The 21,757-nt window shown below is 40.5% G+C and overlaps 1 protein-coding gene across 4 annotated transcripts; it reads right to left on the bottom strand.

The window, feature by feature from the left end:
* Window positions 1–101: 101 nt before the first annotated feature.
* On the bottom strand, window positions 102–21,215 carry SLC35D2 (solute carrier family 35 member D2). 4 transcript variants are annotated; one of them, XM_056324668.1, is made up of 12 exons: window positions 20,943–21,214; window positions 18,456–18,489; window positions 16,836–16,922; window positions 13,972–14,039; window positions 11,736–11,807; window positions 9,731–9,799; window positions 8,563–8,665; window positions 7,124–7,216; window positions 4,659–4,726; window positions 3,824–3,902; window positions 1,910–1,992; window positions 102–1,289 (listed from the first exon to the last, which is right to left on the bottom strand). In XM_056324668.1, the coding sequence occupies exons 1-12, from the start codon at window positions 21,080–21,082 to the stop codon at window positions 1,187–1,189; spliced, it is 999 nt and encodes a 332-aa protein (XP_056180643.1). In that variant the 5' UTR covers window positions 21,083–21,214; the 3' UTR covers window positions 102–1,186. The 4 variants fall into 4 exon arrangements, with proteins under 4 accessions (XP_056180643.1, XP_056180645.1, XP_056180646.1 ...); XM_056324670.1 differs by lacking the exon at window positions 11,736–11,807 and having other exon boundaries at window positions 20,943–21,215; XM_056324671.1 differs by lacking the exon at window positions 18,456–18,489 and having other exon boundaries at window positions 20,943–21,080.
* Window positions 21,216–21,757: the final 542 nt, after the last annotated feature.

Here is a 21,757-nt window from a genome sequence, read left to right as displayed (position 1 = left end):
CGCTTGCAGGGAATTGAGGACTTCAACAAGATGAATTACTCTGCTGTCTTCCAGTGCTGCAATGCTTCTACCATGTTTTCAAAGATCCTCAGAGACACAGGTAAGCATTATCAACTATATTTTCAGACAAAGAAATAAAGATACAGAGCAGTGCCATTATTGTCCCAGATGATAACCCAGACCACCAAATTCTAGGCTTTTTTTTTTAACCACTGGACCAGCCTTGCCCAGTGTAGCAACCCACTGAATTTGTTGATTCCTTGATCTGAATTTTAAGCATAAACTAGTACCAGATAAGCTTTCACTACATATGTAAGACAACATGACACTGAGCCTTTCTCCTCATTTAAACAGACGTTACTCTTTCATACATCAGTTTCCCCTTTTGTAGTTCGTACATAGTAGCATCACTTCTCTGCAGCATCAAGACAGTTACAGACAAAACATCAGAGGACTGTGATGTAAAAAGATGAATGTACCTAAACAAAAATAGATTTACCTTTGTTATCTCTCCTAATCACCTGTTCGGTACTGGCTCATACACAAGCAGAACACCATGATGTTATTTAGGATGAGGAAAAAAGGGAGAGAGAATGTCTATGCAATGTACTCTGAACAGACTAGGTGATATCCTGAATTCTTTAGTCAACACTTACACAGGGAACAATCTGAGGGTACATCTCCTCTTTGCCCTATACATTCTACATCACTTATACAAGAGCAAATGCATATGTGAAATCATTCTGAATCACTAGCATCTTCCACCTTTTCACTGGTATCAAAGATTGCACATGGCATAAGGCAATGGTGAATCAAGCCTCATGATCTTTACAGGGAGTTTTGCCTCAGAGAGTACCAGCAGACACTGAAACAGAACTCACAGATCTTGTTAAGTACAAATAGCACCAAAGTACAGGTAAATGAAGAATTTTACAATTTGAGATTTGTTCATGGCATTCCTTCCTATAAATCAGCTTGTGGTGTAAAAAAAAGCTAAAATTAAACTTGTCCACATGTAAAAAACATGGTGTGCAAGAATATTTCTGAACCAATGAACTGTGTGCATATCTGTGGCAATTGAGGTAGATTTTTCTTCTTGTTCCAAATATTTTCCAGCATATACTTATTTAAGTCCTCAGTGATGCTAAACTTGTATCTTCAGTCTCCTTCAAGGCAGGCATTTTGGTTAACTCTTTGCCTCAGGAAGTGCATTCTCTTCATCCCCAGGTTGCATAGGCTTGCTGTTTCCTCTTAAGGTTAAAAACGAGTATCTCAGTCCTCCTGCCATACTGAAGAAAAGAGAATAAGCAGAGGTGTCAGAGATACCTGATGCTGTATACACCTTTTTATAGGTATGTACCTTCCCTTCCAAAGGTTTACAGAATACCAGATAGCATAAACTAGGAGTGCCTCAGAGCCATGCACGCTTTCTGAGAAACTAGCCCTGAGCAGACAAAGATAAATTACCAGTTGCTCCAACAGATTCATACAAACAGATGTAACAGTTCACCCAAGCACAAAAAGTAACAACTCACAAGCTATAACTCATATTCAATAGGCACAACTCATTCAGTGTTCTCACTTCCCACACCACTTGGCTTTTACTTGGAAGCCTCACAGCTCCAAACTGCTGCTTATAAAAAAAGAATGAACTCAATCCCACATAGTAAAACTGCAGGCATGTTTCCATAGTTAAGATCCTACCACAGTAAGATTAAATACTTGAAAACAGACATGAAAAGATATAACTAATTGTAATGAACTTTACAACCTGAGGCAATGCCTCCTCAGGCCAGTAAGTTTCAAAACTGCATCACTCAAATGGGCCAAAACAAACAAAACAAAACTGTATCTCATGGAGAACTTTTTAACAAGTTTAACAAATAGAGGCTATTGAAGTTCCACTCACCAAATATTTAGTCCTATAAAGTTTAACACGGAGAATATGTAATCTCCACCAATCAACATTCCAATGTAAGCAACGGATATATTCTGAAAAGGAAACAAAAGCCATGCATTTATTGAACTCAGTTTTCATCTCCAAGAATATAAATTATATAAATTAATTTACTTTTCTAGGGAAATAGCTACTCTCTTGTTGGCTACTCTAAATTGGCATTTAAATTAGTTTAATGGGATGTCAACCTTATGTGTAATGTAACAGTCACATAAAATAACAACATCAGTATGTTATCTAAATGCATGCAAAGCACTGAGAGTGACTTTCTGAGGACTAAAAAGAAAATAAAGAAAATCAGCTATTTGATATTAGGCAAAATGAAGCTACGGCCACCTTCTGAAAATGTACTTCCTTTTAATTTTTGGAAGGCTCCTTTCAAATCCCATTTCTTTAAAGCAGGTTTTGGGTTCTCAAGCATAAGAAAGTATGCTTTAAAGTTACAATAAAAGCTCTTTTTTATTGCTTTAAAAGGGTTACCTCTTTACTTTGCCAGCTAAACATGCACTGAAAGCACTTGGCTCAAGTTCAAGGCAGGCACAGTTTAAAGATTCTACCTCTCACCCTGCCCCCATCAAGTTTTGGGAAAATTGTCCCCTATAGACAGAAGGAAAGCTATAGAACTCTGTGATCATTTTACCAGCAGTTGATGGTTTCAAATGTTTTAGCAGCTAGCCTGAACAATGACATCATTTCTACCAGTTTCTACTGGTAACTACTGCATCATAAAGTGCTTCTCAACTTTAAAGCTGTTTGAAATGTCTCAAAGACTATTACTGCTTAGAAAATAGAAATAGTTTTGCTCTATCTTAATGGTTTGATACAGACATATAAAATTTATAAGAATGCTTTCAGGGCCACAGAATGAAAACTACTACGCTAATCTTGCCAGCTTTCAAAAAAAAACCCAACTGTAGGAAGAGAAGTACCACCTTCCTTTTGCAGATTTTGCTGTGCTGGAGGTATTGTTTTCCTTAGTCACCCATGCAAGAGAGCACCTTGAGGATTGTTATTCCTGGCCTAAGCTAGTTTGGATTCTGATAGTTGTTTGGCCCACAACTGCACAAGTTTTATCTTTTACTACAACTCTTCTTACAGCTTACAGCTCCATGCTTCTCTCCAAACTGGCTTACAAAAAGTTACTTGGGCAGTCAGTGATATTCCCAACTCAGACATGCTGGCCTCATCAAGACAAAGGAAGTTGTACTGATTTTAAATTAAACTGGGTTAGAGAAAACAGACTGTAAGGACATCAAGTCCAGTTTTTAAGACATGCATATTTTGGTGTTGATCAAACAGACCAGAATTTACAAAAACCAAAATGAAATAGTCCATTCAGCTAGAATAAAAGTTGTCACAGAGGCTGAAGCAGTTGACCATAGAGCAATACACTCTTTAAGACAGCTTAGGCATTACTCTGTATCTATGAATGCCCTATGTATTTGCAAAGACATGAGTTCAGCCCAGAGTGAAAGTAGGTTAGTCTGTTTCAGTTTGCAATGGATTTACACCAGCCCACCTTGACTAACTTACAGTAAACTAGTAAAGAACAGAAGCAGGTGACAGTACCTGATGCAATGTGGTTAAACATACATCTTTTAATCAAAGTGGTTCAAGTTTCTCTTGTAGGAAAAAACCCCAACCCTCAATACTCACATGGCTTTCTAACTTACACCTGAGCTTCAATGGAAGAGAACAAACCACACATCACTTTGTGGTGTGACCTTGTTTGGCACAAGCAGTGTCCCAGTATTAGCCCTCATTTTGAGTTTCCAGCTCAAAGCATAATCAGGGTCACTGCAGAGTCAGTGCTTTTCCCTGTCTACTTGAGCATTCTCATCTCCCTCTTCTGCCTCCATAACTCACCTTGATGGCACCAACCACTGTCGTTGTGAGTGCAGAATTGTAATGACTGCATAGGACAGTAGAATACATCAAGAGAAACCTAAATAAAGGAGAAAATTATATAACTTCCTCTCAGGGAGCTCAGAAGTTTAGCAATGCTTTGAAATGTTCAACATTTTCTGGATCAGTATTTTGCTGGCATCTTTGATCCCACCTGTTCTAAACCCTAAAAAAAAAAGATTCTGTGATCTGTATTTTAGGTTAATGACGTGCAGATACAGAGTACTCAAAATACATGTTAAAATGTGCTGCTTGAGCTCTAGCAGAGTCATCCCTATTCTCTGTGCTTCTTACACGTCAGTATTTGAAGTTACTTTCACCCCTTGTTTTGTGATGTGTAAAAGAGCAGAACAAGATCCAGCTAATTTTTCCATTCTTCCTTTGACTCTGCAATTTCAACAGGAACAAAGCATTACTTCATTACTTCTGAGTCTTCCATACTTTTCCAGGTACTCTAAAGAACAAACTCACTGAAACAGTTCCTGTACTGAAGGGCTTACATTCTATTAACTGCAAAGAAGTTAGGTAGTCAGAACAGCCAGCCAGCAGAGATACTCAGTACAGAAAGCAAAAAGATAAATGTCATGTTGACCACCGTACGTGAGATCAACAACACAGACAGTACTGAAACAGTTATTTACACTATTAGAAATAATTAACAGACAAGACAGAAGCTTGGGGGAACAATAAATTGTCTTTTAATTTTAACATAACTTATTAGTGTGTCTTATATCTGTGATTTGCAATTTGAAACACTGTCATTAAAATGTCTTACATGATTGTCATGTGTCCTTACCCCAACAAGCAGGAAAGAATAAATTGAAAGACAAATAAAAAATTTGTCCAGTGTTGGAAATGTGTCACCTATTAAAAAAAAAAAAAGGCCAGAATTACGTGCTATATAACCAACTGTACACACACATAAAATGTAATTAATATGAAAATGTGCAAAATCACACTATACATTTGATTCATGCTATAATTATGAAACATTATATTACGACTGGAAACAGTTCGATGCATTTAACTTCAGAGACAACAGGATGACAGCACAGATGATAACTAAACACATTCTTGTAATATGTATAGCATAGCAGTGCAGATATAAAACTACACACTGCAAGCAATGACTATAAATAAAATACAGATACCAATACTGTGATTAATATTATATAATAAATAGTATTGATATGAGACAGAGAGAAAAAGCAAATAATCTCCTTGAAATCTATTTCATACTATAGATTCATTCACTAACTGCTTTCCAGGTCCAAGCCTGCATTTTTGAGCTCAAAAGTAGATTAAATAAGCATTACTAAGGTCTCTCATCAATGACAGTCAATGAAAAAGCTAAAACATCACTTTGAAGTCTGCTCCTTAGTGACGAGCAGCAAACACACAGTGCCACACAACAGTCACTAAGAAACCTGTCACAGATTCTTCTCCATCTCTAGTAACTCCAGGATATGCCTCATATTAATCTGGTTAGTTTAAAGTCACCTGTATCAGCACAAAACACAGCAAAAGCTGAACACATCTGTGAGAAACAGGATAAAGGCTGTTAGTTCATGCTGAGCTGTGGCTAACTAAGCCTCCACCCCCTGAGGTAATATATTAGAGGGATCTCGGGCAGCTCTTCCCTGCTAGAATAGTGTTGGTGTTCAACAACAAACCACAAAGTATTACAGAGAGACATTCTGGGGCTTCCTTTCTCTTCCACTGCATTGCACTTTCCTGTCCTCCCAGCCAGCCAGCTGGTGAAGGAGAAGTGAACTGGGACACTCACAAACTGCAGTCACTACAAGACATGGTAGCTACATACCAGAGACATGGTAGCTACATACCAGAACCAGCAAGAGGAGCAGAAGCCATTATCACATAGACATGGTACTGATATTTTGACTGGCAAAAGATACATGCTGTGCATTGTCTAGATCAAGGCAAAAAGCACTGCTAGGGTAAAAGCAAGCCAACTTCTATGGCCTGAAAATCTACTAAATACAGGTGTTACCTATAATGATTTGTTGCTTTTCATCAGTATTTTTCCATTTACTCGCTTTTTTCTGTGATTTAATCTCTGGGCATCACATTGATGCTAGTTATCCATGTCATTTAATGGGACTTTCAATATCAAGTGACCAAGCCAATTCATATGCACAACAGGCACTGTGCTTTTCTCTGGTATTTATTTATACTCACCAGGTAATTAAGCATTAAATTGTTTGTGCCAAATCAACATGTGTACACAACACGCTATTTTTCCCAGGGAATAAACCTAGCAACAAGGTAAACTTCCCTGTTCAGACCTCCCAAAATGCCTCCAGCCCTGCCTGCTGGGAAAGTAGTTGAAACCTTACAGCCATACAAACTTGGCCCCCACTATGTCTGTCAAGAAGGGCATCAGCTGCATTTTTCTGAACTGGCACCAGGTCATGCTGAACTGATGTTACAAAAAGCGAATTCATATTCAAAGCAGATGTAAATCCATCATTTTCAGGAAATGACAATTTTTCCACTTAAAGCAGACTTCTAAGAACACAATGACAAAATCACGTGAGTTCAGGGCACAGTAACATACAACAGAGGACACTGGAATGATTTATGACACCCCCAAGCTCTGTAACAATTTTCAGTGGCAAAACTCAAAACGTTTCTAAAAAGGAATATGAGTGTCTAGACTCACTTTACTGGTAAGAAAAGGGCAACTCAGCAAGTCTATGATAGAGCCTGAAAAACACATATCTCCTGGTCTGATACTTTACGCACCAGGACACACTGCCTATGGTATTATACCGAGTTATGATTAGCTACGGAGTCATGCTGTCGTTCTGTAAGAATGTAAAATGTAAGTTACTAAGCTAGACTGAGACTAAACAGGAATCTGTTCTGTGCATCAGAATGAGAGAAAGACTGGAAATTGTCTGGTTTTGGTATTTGCAATCTCGTTTTAGAGCATGTGGCAAATCACACAGTGCAGCTGGATTCCCAACCAATTGCTCTGGCTGAGAGCTCCCAGTCATACATCAGTTCTTAAACAAAGGTTCATATAAAGGCTATCACACAAATTCAGCTTCTCCTTAGAGTGAATCATTAGAAGTTCTTACCTGTGAAGGGCAAGTCCAGGTCACGAGTTTCAAATACTAGCCACTAACATGGGTGTAGAATTACCTCTTCAAAAAACAAACCAACACACACACACACACACAGAAAAAATGAATAAAATTACATTATCAGTCTGAGATACGCAATATTGCTGCTTACCTGCTGAAAGTCTCCAGTAGAAAAGCTAATAATAACTGTTGGAACCACCATGAAGCAAGCATTATAGAAAAGGACACCGTATTTTCCCAACTCCTGTAAAAAATAAAACACAGTGCTTGGAACTACAAGCCATTTGGGAGCAAGATACTAAATATTACACCGGCAATCCTTCTGACATTGTTGTCAATGAGCAGACAAAACATAATACGTTTCAATTTAAAATACAAGCTTGCTGTCGCTGGATTCAGTGTTTAGTACTGAGCTGAGTTTCCACTTCAGTCACTTTGTCTGTAAGCTCAGCAGACTATTACTACTCTGCTATACCTTGGACAGCTTCTACACAACAGCAGCTAGTCAGAAACTTCCCAAGGCACTGGTCCAGACTGCTTTGTGTTAGACTGCACATATGACTCTGCTAGACCAAGGGATTACCCATTCCATCTACGGCAAATCATCCACAAAAGCACAGGGCAGGGTGGCTCCCTGGGGTCAGCGTAACAGGAAAGTTAATGGAGTCTAACTCCTAAATGGAGCATCTATAATTACTGGTAACTGATGTAACTTCAAGCAACTTGAGGGATGCCGTATATCTTGTTGGTTAACTTGCTTGACACAAAGGCAGAAGATTAGGGGAATGAAAAAACAGCCTTCCCTTCCTCTAGATTCAGCCACACTACTTAGCAAATCTCTCCAGCTTATCTCTTGCTTTAAAATGAAACACGGTATTTTGCAGAAAACTGTGGAGCTGTTAAGTGCTGCTTATAATGCATTTCATGTGACTCCAAAGATATATATTTCCTCCGTACAGACTGTACCACAAAAGTTAGTGACAAAACCTCTATCTAGCATCTCCAGGACTGCTCTTTGCTATGACTTGGTACGTTTTCATGACACCGTATTTGAAGAACAGTCTGCTCAATGTTTACGTAAAGTGTAATGTATCAAGGTACTTCCTAATTCTTTGGCATACTGGGGTTTGGTGTACACTTGCATATCACTAGTTGTGGTTACTGACTCAAACTGGACTGGTCTCTGCTCACACCCACAAGTTTATTTTACATAAACCTCACTTTAACTGTGTTTCTAGTCAAAAACTCATCTTTCTTAGATATATGTATCAAGTGTACAGGTAAACAATTTGCTTTTGGTCTGGATTTATTTTATTTTATTAGGCAAAAGCAATGTTTTAAAGCCACTACAAACTCTGTTTAAAAGACCTGGGAGAAAATAAAATACACTGCTTATCCATGCTTGGCCTGAGATACTAGTAAGTTTTTCCCAGGCTGTTTTGTATTAAGGATGCACATATCCACAAAAATAGAAAGCAAATGAAAGAATTTATTAGTTCATAACTGTATGTTCATAAAGTCACATAATAAGAACCCGCTGTTAACCATATCATCATAAAGCTAAATTCAACCTCATCATCCCACAATTACCTTTGGATCAATTTTCTGCTTTGTGTAAACTCCATTTGCCGCTGTGAAGATATCATTTAGCAATACAAAGGTGTAGCCCTCCAGATTAAAAGACAGATCAGACCTGGGGAAGAATTATTATATTGTAAATAAGCAAAAAGCATAAAATGCACTGCATTACCTTGTTTACGTAGAGAAATATCATAGACAGATGAGGAAATGCAAATCGTGAGAACTCCAGCAAGTCACAGGTTTTGCTTTAAGCCTTCTTTGTAAGTCAAAGTACTTCACATTTCTCCAGTCACAGGACCATCACAAATGAGTCATTGGAGCGTTCCCAGTACTCAGTAAGGAAGTGGCAGGAAATGTTCAGTTTTCGTTCTGAGAAAGATTCCATCTGTCTCAATCCTGACAACCTGTCCAATTATTACTGAGTATACTAATCTATTTCTTTTAACAGAAAAAGTAACTAGGGAATAAAATCTGACTACTTGTTCTTTACAGTCAGACCAGACATACTGTCATCCTTTCTGTTTTGACTAGAGGTATGTTTTGACATACCTCATGGATATAGGGTAATTCATTTAATAGGACATGGCTCTATCCAAGTCACATCACATGGAAATTATTTACCTTTTTACCTAACAAAGCCAAGAAACAAAAAATAACATTACATTTCCACTTAAATAAAGGAATATTCAAACAGAAAGAAAAGAGAGGAGACTAGCATACAAGTGCTTTGTGAGCTTAATCTCCCTTCTCCCTTTTGAACTTGTACAAAGTGATGAAAAAATAGACACTGCCTAACTCAAAACAATATTTGACAACCAAAACATCACTCTTTCTATCCAGACCAAGAATGTGTTTTTATAAGATTATTAAAATACACTGACACTATGAAATAAAAGCAGCATTCCTCACACAGTTTTAACTTGCTTCATTTATGATCCTGCAAACATGGAAAACCTAGAGGGAAAAAAAGAAGCACCCATACTTCCAGCTGGAGTTAAATTTTTGCCTTTGTATTCCTGCACCTCCCCATGATGTCACTAGACAGATTTTCCAAATCAACTTAATCCAGAGTAACTGATCTCAACTTAGGTTTACTTGGCACTTAACAAGGAAAAAATCCTCCTGTTTTCCCTCCTCTCCTAACATGACTTCAACATGTAACAAACAAAAACCTTACCCAGCTGCTATGAAAGCCCCGAGAATGATGGCAAATACGCTGACTATAATACTCAGTGGGTATCGTTTCCTGTAGGCAAAAATTAGACAGTTCACATACTCATTATTTGAAGAGGAGATTAAATGGCTGTTTGCCTGAAAAGTTCCAAAGTAATTAGTAATCACAGAACATTTAACAGGAGGGCACAGTCTTGATAATCTTACAGAAGCAATGTGATCGATCGCATGCCACGCTGTCAGACTTTGGCCTGGAGAACAGAGATTGAAAAAGCATTGTGAGCATTCTACTACTAGATAATTCTGAAAGTGAAGGTTAAAGGCTTAAAGTAATAGCACTGGAACAAACTGTAATTTACTGTGTATTGCTATTCATAATTTACATATTTCAGTGTCTTCCAGTAATCCAATAAAGGAAAATCACTACACATCTCTCATGCAATTTTTCATCTCACTTTTCTTGGGTAAGATGCTGTACAGCACACTATCTGCACTATCTGAGCTATTTTTTAAATAGACACTTATTTTGCAGTCGAACTAAAACCTTGTACTTGAAGGGGAAAGCATGGAAGCTTATGATAATTCTTTACTACATCCACATCAGCACTGCCACAGAGCAGGGAAAAGGGTAGTGTAAAACTATTCTGCTTCTTATAACTGTATTACATTATTTATAAATGTCTTAAGTGCTTCTTTTTGCACCATACTTACAATGTCCCCTACTCATTCTCTCAGGCTAGGCCCCAGCTCTATGCTGGCCTGTAAGAAACGATCCATTAGGGAAAAAAAAAAAAAAAAAAAAAGTACAATGCTCTTGGAGAAATCCTGTGTGTCAAAGAAGCACAGCTGTGGACCACTGTCCCAACAACAAAGCTGTATGCAGTCTTTAGATATATTAGGCTTTGATCATATGGACTTCCTACAGTAATAGCCCAAACTTTGACTGCTTTTCAAATCCTGAGGTAAGCCAGCATAGACTCTCTGGAGTCCTTTCATCGTCAGCCCTGAGGAAATACTGCAGCAGTCTGTAAGAATACAGCATTCTGCTCTTCAGCTTCCCTTAGCTGAAGATGCTGCTTGCACTTACAACACCACATTACTGTAGTCCAGCTGAGAACTGATAACGGCCTCACTGACTCACATTTTCCTCACTTGCAGGAGTCCTCAGGCCAACAGGAGAAGACAGCAAGTTCTCCTTTCCCTGTGTGAACCTACAACTGGAAAAGAATCCCAGAGCATCTCCAAATATGAATCACATAGATCAACTGCTGCTTCAGCCAAAAGGAGATGACAGTCTTCTTGGGGGCTTTTTGAAAAGCTTTTCCCCTGGCAGTCACTCAATGTTGCCTAGGTTCAGCTTCAGCAGACTGCTTTTCCCCTTGTGACTTCACCTTAACCAAGCACAAGCCATTCAGATAGGACTATGGTGGTGACAAAGTATGATACATTTATATTCCTGTTCTTCCAAGTCAGTTTAACTGAAACTAGTGCAATTCTTAACTTCTCATTAAAAATAATGGTGGTACCTATAATTAAGGAGTTTCTTATCTAACAGCATGTGATTAGGTGTTTTGCTTCATTAAACTGGTATGTTTTTAGACTTGGGCCAGAAAGCTACTCTACATAAGCAGACTGCTGTACTATCATCACTGTTTTGTGACATAAGGATCTGTCTGAAGGACAGCTTAGGGGCCTTCAAGACAAGACACAAACCATAACTGCTGGAAGTGCCTGAACTGTGCTCTGCTTACCTGATCCTTGTGCAACAGTTAAGAGAATGAGCTCTGTAAATGAAAACAAGCTGAAAATTTTTTCCTGTACTCACTAAAATACGTGCATCTATGTCTTCAAAAAAAGTTGCATAAACCCACTTTCTTTGCTTTTCTCTACTTGTCAGTAAAAATCACTCATTCAATATTCTGACGAGATGCCACAAGTAATCCATTTGATACGATCTAAAATAAAGGTATCTTAAATGAAAAAAAAAAAAAACACAAAAAAAGGATCACCCAAGTATGATGATTTCCAGCAGTAAAGTAAGTGGAATGGTAAACTTCCTGAGCACTGTAAACATCGGCAAACTGTCAAAAAAAAAAATAAATCCAAACATTGCATCAGATTAACAGCGTTTTTATGTTCTAATTCTTATCTAATTTTCTAACCAGATGATGAAACCATTAGTCCAGCAACAAGCAACCCAAACAAATTCCCAGCCACTTGGCATATAAAATAAAATGTCAATCTGACACTAGAGGCAGGTTAGATAACCAAATCATTGAAAAATAACAAGATTTGCCAGTTTGTGCAACAATGCAACTGGCTACTTTCTAAAAGGTCCCTCTGCATCAGTGAAATGGAATATAAAAGCCGTTTTCTACCTAGCATAGCCCCTATGAAATAATTCTTACTGTAGAATTCATGGGCCGAGTAAGTAAAAATTATTTCTATTGTAAACCCGGTTATACAGGGTATGGGTTCAGTACATGCATTATATGAATTTAGTACATTGAGTTGTAATGTAATGGGGTAATTATATTAATGCAAAGTAATACATGGGGGGGGGAGGACATGCAATAAACCTGTCTCCAAAAACATATAACAAAAATAAAATACAAAGCAAAGCAAACATGCTTAATAAACAAGCTGTACTTTAAAAAAAGTAGAATAAATCCACAAGAAAAAATCAGAGCAAGTACAAGAAATTTGAAAGGTGGGATCAGCTTCAACTACAAAGAAACAGCTACTTTTGAACAACATATAGTTGGTCTACAAAAATTAATGCAGTTGGAAACACTTTTAATTAATTTGAGAAAACACCTGCATCTCACACTTTGTAAATCTGACAGCATGACCATGTGAATCATCTGTTTCAGATAAGTATTAGCAACTGCATTAATAAATTATATAAATCCTGTAAGAGTTTAATCACTTTAAAACAAACACTCTGAAGTTATGCATAGGACCATCTACACCTCAGACACAACCCAAACAAGGTGGAAAATTCCGTAATGAAACAAATGTCACATAATGTAACAAAACACAATCTAACAAAACATTAATGGTAGAAACACTGCAGTCATTCTTACTTTTCTGTTATAAAAAAAATTTATTAATAGTAAACCTAGATGAGATATGTATATGTCAGCCATAGCAGGAGGAGATGGTGCACTTACGTTTAAAATAACCTATTAAACTTTTTATGGTAAAATTACAGTTAGGGAAATGGGAAAGAAGAATCCATGATTCAGACTTTCACAGGATTGAAACTATGTCCATATTCACAATGGCTGAAGTGCTACTAAGGACAGTACTGCCAAAGTCCTTATGTCTGCCTGAGCAGTCACTGCAGTGCGGCAACTTCTGAATGCATATAACAAAGAGTTGCAGAATCAGGCATCTAATGCTGTTAGTCAGAGAAAATTAATTCTATAAACAAAAATAAATGTAAATGCATTTAAAGTAATACATTTCCTCTCCCAGCATCTATTTCAAAATGCTGAAAACCTGAAAAATTCTCCATTTTGATTTAGATTACTACCAAATCCTCAGGAGCCTGTAATAACATACAAGAAACCAACGCAATGGGTGTGCTGTATTCTGCAGTCTTGGTGCAGCCATCACGCTTCTGCACTCCTCTTCCACAGAAAATCTGGTCATTCAATCCGTTACAGCAGGTCCTCTATGTAACTTACACCTTTTTAGCACTAGCATGGAAGCAACTGTCATGGATCTATGCTTACAGGCATATGGAAGCTAGCAAGCCCTTCAGCAGTCTCCCCACAACCTGCTTTTGCTGCTCAGCAGGGCTAGGCCACTGTCACTACCCCACTACACAGTAGTTTTTTCCACCTCTTGGTGATGCCTAAAATAACCTGCACCGACATCATGGTACAAATTTTTCCCTTGCTCTTCCTCCTTCAAAAATGTCTTACAGCTTTCAGACTCTCTGGTTAGGCTACCTAGGACAAGTTGGATGCTTGGGTGTGAGGGGAAAGTGAAAGCACCTTCATTATCACACAGTTTCTATCAGTACAGGCCTGGCTAAGCCTACCTTAAAAGAAGCAGACAGCTTGTAAACAGATCAAATGTTTGTGTAAGAATTTTGTAACAGTGTCAGGGGCCTAGAGAGACAGACAGACACATTTAATCCCCTATGCAATGCTCTTCTTCAGTGTTTATTTTTTACCCCCACAAAGTAAAAGGGTAAAATCCAAACAGTCTACTTATAAATTCCATTTACTATACCTGAGTTTGCTGGTACTTGATAATCCACTTATGTGGTTTCCAACATAAATCAGAGGCAGAGGAAACAACTGTGATAAAATTAAAAGCACAACTCAGATTATTATACTTTGAAACACTGTTGAAACACTTGATAGAATTTGAGAACTGTAATATCAGATGTACTTTCAGGAAGAAAGAATTCTTTTTTTAAGGAAAAAAATGTAACTGGGCCGCAAACTGATCTGCAGCTCTCATTCATGTGACCATTCACCACACTTTCACTATTTCATTAAAGGCTTGAAATCTACCTCTAAGGAGACTCAGGCTCCATTTAGAGTAAATGTCAATTAGTTTTATTTCAGTGACTACAATCCTCAGATTAATACCCATTCTAACATTTGGATATTAGCTATAAAAGTAGTATTAATAACAGTAGCTGAATAAGCAAGAGAACAGGTGGAATAAAAGAATGAATAAACTGTTAAGTATGCTGTGCTTCTCTAGGTACTCCAATACATTAGAGTATGCCTCGAAGAGACACTGTTTCGGATCTGCCTGACAAATTACACTATGCAAGATACTAGAAAGGAAAGGTAAGTATTTAGGTGTAAATGAAACTTTACCTTTTCCAGCTTCTACCATAATGAAACTGACTCGCACAGAAACACAAGGGCCCTAACACAATACAAAGAAAAAACAACAGAACTTCAGAGCCTTCAGAAAAGGTACAAGTCATCCCTACAACATATTCATCTGCAGCTCAAAGCTGTTAAACCTCCACCACAGAAAAGCTGCAGAAGATTGAAACCAATCAAAGTAATCAATGGAGACAGAGGTGGTGTGTACATCTAGTCCCATTCACCATCACTTCAGGAGAGCTGAAATGGCAGAAAGACAAAACAGATCTTCTATCCTAATGTGTAATAGCTGCTGTAGTGCCTACACATGCTTCAGGAGTCACTCTTCGTTGGAGGCTATGTCCTCTTAAAGCATGGTGCACTGGAAAAGCATACAGAGAAGTGGACTGCATTTTACCTGTGTTAAAAATTCTGCATTCCTTTTACAGCAGAGAGAGAGGAAAAAGTGCAGTAAAATGTAATTAAAGTTAACTAGTTAACTTTTAAGTGAAAGTAACAGTAGCAGTAAACAGGACTATAAAGTAAACAGAAGTGTAAGTTAATAATATTCAGCCTGTCTATGTAAGTTCGCAAAAATTTTGTAATGCACTATCTCTTCCACAGATTTTCATTTAGAAAATTTTATTTCATTCACAGGGTGAAAAAAGAGCTAACATTATATTGTCTTTCTTCTGAATTTAGTCAATTGTAAAGCAAAAAATACAACATTCAGCACAACATCAAAGATCAGTGACACATTTACTTTAAAAGGGTCAAGAACTCCAAAGCTTCGTCATTAAAATATGCACTTTGCTACTTCAGAACTCTAGCTGAAAGCACTAAACATAAACCAGTCCAGAAGTGAAAAGCAATGATAAACTTAGTGTCAATGAAAGCAAAAGTTGTCAAAAGGATAAGAAGCTGGTCAAAGGGTGCTTTAAAACATAAAGAAATCAACAATGAGCAATCCAGCTGATTCACTGGGACTAGTCAAATCCAGCACTACAAGCAATACGCAAGTGCTGGATGCTGCAGTGCTGACTGCTCCCAGCATATCCAGGAAAGTCTTCCAAAGGATAGACATTATGATGACAAGGAAAATGGGTGCTGTACTTTTTTTTATGCCTTTGTACCAAAGTTACAGTGAAGGCCACAGCAGAAACGGAGCATAGTGGGCCTGGGGGAGGCGGAGGGAAAAAGCTTCGCCAGATCTCAACAAGTTGTTTACATGTGGAACTCTCAAAACTACCACTGGGAAGCCTTCTTTCATATTCTGGAATAGATTAGGATTTTTCCATTTCATGATCAATGCTATAGATATTCTTACGAGATTTTTTTACATACAGAAATGCCAATGATTTCAACATGCATTAAAAATAAACAGCATTCACCAATGGCTGGAGACATTCATAGTAAACCTCATACTGACAGTAAGACAAGATGCTGCAGGGAAGATGCTGGCCTGAACAGCTACGATATCTGAGCCCTGCAGCAAAGCTAACACTCTCTGTATCTGTGGAAAAACACTGACCAATACCCTGCAACAAGACATAAATACACAAGCTTATGCATCAAAGTAAAGCTCCAGCAACACTGCACATGGATGCAAAAATTTACAAGGGTCACTGATGTAGCCATTTCACATTCTAGTTCCCAATCTCAGATAAAAAAAGATCCTCCCATATGTTCTCTGTCCTGCCTCCTTAGACCAGACATACTCAAGGCCTGTACGTGCAGCTAGCCCCCACCCACAGTATTTTCAGTGGGCATTATTTTAGCCCCTCCTGTGGCACATAAATCTTACATTTGGAGTCAACTGTTGCTCAGGTTTTTGGTCTATCACATATTCTTCTTCTATTGTTTTATCACGTCCCATTCAAATTTTCAAGCAGCCCTTCCCCCTTCACGCTGTGATCAAAATTCTTAAACACAGCTCTCCCACTGATCCCACAGGGAGCTGTATAAATTCAGAAAAACACTTCAGGAATCTGAAAGAGTTCATCCAGCTGTATGAAGGTGCAGCACCTTTCCCCTGTACTGCATAACAGAATGGCACCAGATTTCTCTGCAAACAAAAGGCCAGAATATCGTAGTAAAATTTAAATGATCAAATCCAATATTATATGAAACAAAGACACAAATAATCACAGTCAACAAACAAACACAAACTTTTTTCTGTTCTTCTTTTATATCTCATCTCCAGAAGAAAGAATGCCACTATAAGAGGTAACATTTTCTTAGTAATATCAGGACCTATGTAATTCTTACCTTCACAGGTATACTTTTGTCAAAATCGGGGAAGTGAACAATCTTATTTAATTTTGACACATACAAGATAAGTATAGTGGCTGCCATCTAAACAAAAACAAAAAACAAGAAGTCATATAAGAGCAAAATTGTAATGTATGAATGAAAGAACTGCTTCAAAAACAAAAACTTTATACGTATTTGACAAATGCTAGGTATTATGTATTTCTTTCAAAGAACACAGCACGCAACTAACAAACTATAATAACTTTATTCTTATCCATTTTGCCAGCTGTTTATTTAAAAGTACAATATAGACATATGCTTTACTAGCTTGAGAAAATTAGTGGCACCCTGCGAAATAATACATGCTGAAAAGGAGCTGAGAAAATAAAACAGGAAACCATTCCAGAATAACCAGGTTATTTTCACTCACAGCGTTGTTTAGTCTGCAGAATGACTCCTACAGCTTTTTTGGTAATGTGAAATGGTGGTTGTGCCTTGATCAGCCTCAGTGTTGACAACATTGAAGAAGAAATAATAAAGATATGGACAGAATGAACGACACTACCTGCACAATCACACATCGTAGGAGTTAATGCTGGCTACAAGAAGGAGAAAAAATGCTGAAATTTTCCTTATTCAAAAATACAATAATTGACTATCTAGGGGATGGGGCGGAGTCATGTTCTGCAGATTAAAGCATTATACCATACTATATGTGCTTTATAAAGTGTTTGGGAAAATCCTGGAAGGATCAGTCAACAAAATATGAAAATACCGTTGAGTCTTAGGTGCTTTCTAGCCTTTGGCTTCCTCTGAAACATACATGGTTCCCTGCGCATTATGGATGTGTGAAACCGTCTCTCCTCTTCTCACACAAGCAAAGGCTTTACAAGACATTTTACTCTCTTCAGCGCCAAACAGCAGTGATGTCAGACTTGCAGTACCCTCTTTTCACATCTTCCTCACTACCCCTTAGTTTGTAAGGCTGGCAAAAGTAAATCCTCCCTTTTAAATATATTTGCCTAAACAACACTTGTTTCAAGGCTCCATCTTTCCCAGCCATCCCCCTGCAGAGTCACATGTTCTTTATGGACCATGTACACAAACATTTGAACTTTGGTTTCACTATGATGCCTACTAACAACAAAAAAAACATATTCCTGCTGTAGTATTTCAAATTGCCCACAGGAAAATAAGGCAAAAAAGAACCAAAATGGTGTGGTAGTCCTACTGGAAAACTGCTGGGAAAGGGGGGAGAGATTTAGGAAGAAATACACAGTTTGTCTGCAAATAAGGGCAGTATCTCTGCATATAACCAACAAATGCTCAAGGACTCTCACAGGATCTATTGCCAGAACAAATCTTGCTAGTTTGGAAGGCCAGGTCTCATAATCGCTGAACTCTATAAGAGAAATACACAACATTTCCAATCCTTTATGTGACTTTTCCCAGGAAATAGTTTTGACTTGAGCCAAAACTTCCTCAATCTCACTAAAACAGATTATTTTTCCCTACAGTGTATCTAAGAAGACAAGCAGTGCAGTATAACAGAGATTTGCACCCCTATCTCCATGCTAACATTAGTTTCACTTAAAAATAATGAGTACATTTAGTATGCTTTACTTGTGAACATACCTGTCCAATTCCTAGAAACATGGGTGATGGGAAGCTGAAAAGCATAAACAGACATTTAATACTGAGGAAAGGGAAAAGGAAAAAAAAATAGGGAAAAAAAGTTTAAATTTAGCACCAAATTCAACAACTGGACATGTGGATGATTGGCCTGTCTTTCAGAAGAGAACAGCTATGCTTATTGGAGTCCTAATACTTTATTTCTGCAGCAAAACACAAGCTGCATCCAAATAATATAGCATATATGCTGTTGATCAATTCTAAATTGCTACTTGTTTTGGGGATATTTGTGAGTGAAGGTAACACACCTGGAGAACTCAAACAACGCATAATTCTTTGAGTAGCCTCACATATAGACTATATCTCCTGAGATGGTATATAGTAAGTTAAACCTCTTGCACTTGTCCTAACTTGGAAGCTTATCTCCACAGCCCAAACACGCAATGTTTTTGTGAAAAGAAAGTACCTAGGTAAATGTTGTAGAAATGTCTATTTTCTGCTAAAACAGCCAAATTCCTACCATACCCCTTCAGTTACCTTTAACTAAAAGCATGGATACTTGAATGTTAAGAAAGCAGAAGCTTTAGCAGGACACCTGAAGAGCCTGAGTGTCTCCACTTTTTCCCCCCACTCCACATCAAGTTAAAACAAATAAAGGCGCGGCAGTAACTGCTAATTCTCTGTAAGCATATTGAAACTCAAGCTGTTTATGATGGATGATTGCTTCGTGCCATAACCAGCAGTGTCTGCAGCCTCTCTGCCCAAAAGGCTTAACATGTCAAGGAGGTCCCTGCACATGAAAGCACCTACTGCCTCCCCGGAGTCACCCAGCATTTTGCTGGACTGCACTGTCAGGGATTGCCACAAACAAACCTGCACCCAGGGAACTAAATAAACCCCATTTTACTGTCTGTGCCCACCTGCACTAACAAATGCCTATCAGGAGAGTCCACATTTTCAACAAGCTTTGTAATTTTACATTATTAAGGCTCCTTGAGTTTGTGGCTCTATCACACAAGCAACCAGGAACTACCATACTGCTACTCGGTGTGCTGAGAAATGTACATCTCAAATGAGCACCACTGGGATGGGAACATAGTGTCAGCAAAAGAAAGAAACACTGAACTGCAGCAGGGTGGCCGTAAGGACACTGGAGTTGTAACACAGAGAAAGGGTTAGGAGCTGCCAGTAGCAACAGAGATTGCAGGAAACAGAGATATTTGGGGGTGTGGAAAGAGCCAAAAAAACAGGACTTCCATTTATGACATGACACCTACTGTTTTGCTTTGTTTTTACAGCTACATCATATAAATATGGAGACTTCACTCATCTATGTGACACAGATTTCACCAGACGTTTTTTACTTGCTGAGCCCTTAACATTCCAGCGATGCTGTAAGCTCTTTATACAAAATTTAGGCTTACTGATGGCCATGCTATCCTTGATTATCTTTCACGGATGTGCTAGATGTACACCAGGGACTTGGAGCTGCAGATTGTACAATAAAAAACACTATAAAACAAAATCTCAACTTGCCTCATCTGTCCTTTCTGGAGGATGTTATATACAGCTGCTATGTATTCAAATAGCACTGAATGTTAGAAAATAAGAGCAAGTTCTGCTTTTTAACTTTTTTCCTTTTGTTTTTTTTTCCCCTTTTCTGTTTCTAGTTCATTATGAGCTATATAACCTCATGATATATACATTATATCTCATATCATATATATGACAATATATGACCATATAAAATAATGAGCATAACCAGAGCAAAGCTTTTACGTAAAGAATATTAATCGTGACACCAAAGCTATATGATAACAGTTTCCTCTGGGACGCCCCATCAAGTCAAAGACATTGCTCTTCAGTGTTTTTAGGACTAAGAGGTTTTATGAGGTTTGCTTTTCATTTTTGGCAGCCTCAGAAAAGAAAGGCATTGGCAGGAAGGTAACAAGATTGCCTGGCACAAACACTTGGGGGAAACGTTGCCTTGTCGAAGGGTCTGATCGATCCGGTGCAACCAGCAAAACGCCTGCCTCGGCGCTGGGAGAAGCGAAGGGCGTTGGAGGGCAAGGCCTGCCTGCTTCAGAAATGCGCCTGCCAGGGACTGTGCCGGCGGGCGGGTGTCGCGGCAGCGGTACATACCGGGCGCACGCAGGCTCCGACACTGGAGAAATCGACCCGCGCCTCGGCACATCCCCCGACAGCCCCGGCACCGCAGCGCCGGTGCCCGTGCGCCAGCCGACGGCCCCGGGTCCCGAGCCGCACGCCCAGCCCGGGGTTATGCTGACGGGGAGGAAAACGCTGCCCCGACGGGCGGCGCGGTGCGAGGCGCTGCGGGCCGGTGCGGGGCCGCTCCGTTTCGGGAGCGAGGCGCGACCTGCTCTGGCCGGGAGGAGAGCGGTGCCGCCGCCGGGCCGCCCCGCAGCCGGGACAGGCCCCACCGCCCGCCCTGCCGCGGCCTGCGGCCCGACCCGCGCCGCCGGCCCTCACCTGTAGGCGCTGAGCAGGGCCTTGTTGACCAGCACGATGAGGAAGGAGCACGTCCCATAGAAGAGGGCTGAGAGCACCCTGGGCAGCGCCGGGGGCGCGGCGCCGCCCGCCACCTCACCCACGGCCGGCCGGGCGCTCATGACGGCGATGAGTGGCGGCGGCGAGCAGGACCCAGCCTGCGACGGCCGGGCCACCGCCCCTCCGGCCCGGCCCGGCCCGGCCCGGCCCGGCCCGGCCCGCCTCAGCCCGAGCGGCGGGGGCCGGCGGCGGCCGCGGGGCGCCCCCTGGCGGGGCGGGCGGCTGCGCGCAGCTCAGACGTGGGGGCGCTGCCCGCGGCGTCCCGCAGCCGCGCCTCGCCTGCCCGGCAGGGGGCTCTGCCGCCCGCCCCGCCCCCCAGCAGCCGCCGCGGGGCGACTCCGGCAGCGGCCGGCAGGGAGGGCGCGCGGGGTGAGGAGCCACCCGCCGCCCGCGGGAGCCGCCACGGCCGCGGTGCGCGCAGGCAGCCCCCGCCGCCAGCGGGCTTCGCTGTGCAGCCCACGGTGGGCATTCGGCGTCCCTGACGCCCGCCCGGCGGGCGCGGGGAGCTGAACCCGCCAGAGGCAGCGGGCCGCAGCCCCTCCCCCCCCGGGCACTGACCGCGCTGGGGGCCGCCCCCGCCGGGCCGGCGCTTGGCCGCAGGGCAGCCCTCGCCCCGCTCCCGAAGGCCGGGGAAGCGCCCAGACGTCTGCTTCGGGTGGCCAGGCCGCGCCACACTTCAGCACACAGGGTAACACACGGCTCCATCCTCTGCGATGGACGAACCGAGAGGGTGGCAG

Source organism: Falco biarmicus, chromosome Z (assembly GCF_023638135.1).
Source record: "Falco biarmicus isolate bFalBia1 chromosome Z, bFalBia1.pri, whole genome shotgun sequence".
NCBI classification, from domain to species: Eukaryota; Metazoa; Chordata; class Aves; order Falconiformes; family Falconidae; genus Falco; species Falco biarmicus.
The sequence above is the reverse complement of the archived record's forward strand: the minus strand, read 5'-3'. Positions and strand labels throughout refer to the sequence as shown.

Excerpts from the sequence above, each read along its gene's own strand:
- SLC35D2 (XM_056324668.1), bottom strand. The coding sequence starts at position 21,082 with ATGAGCGCCCGGCCGGCCGTGGGTGAGGTGGCGGGCGGCGCCGCGCCC. Across the intron at positions 8,666-9,730 it reads GGGGCTTTCATAGCAGCTGG|GTCTGATCTGTCTTTTAATC; the intron begins GTAAGGTTTTTG and ends ATTCTTCCCCAG. Across the intron at positions 1,993-3,823 it reads CAGTGGTTGGTGCCATCAAG|AATATATCCGTTGCTTACAT; the intron begins GTGAGTTATGGA and ends TTTCCTTTTCAG.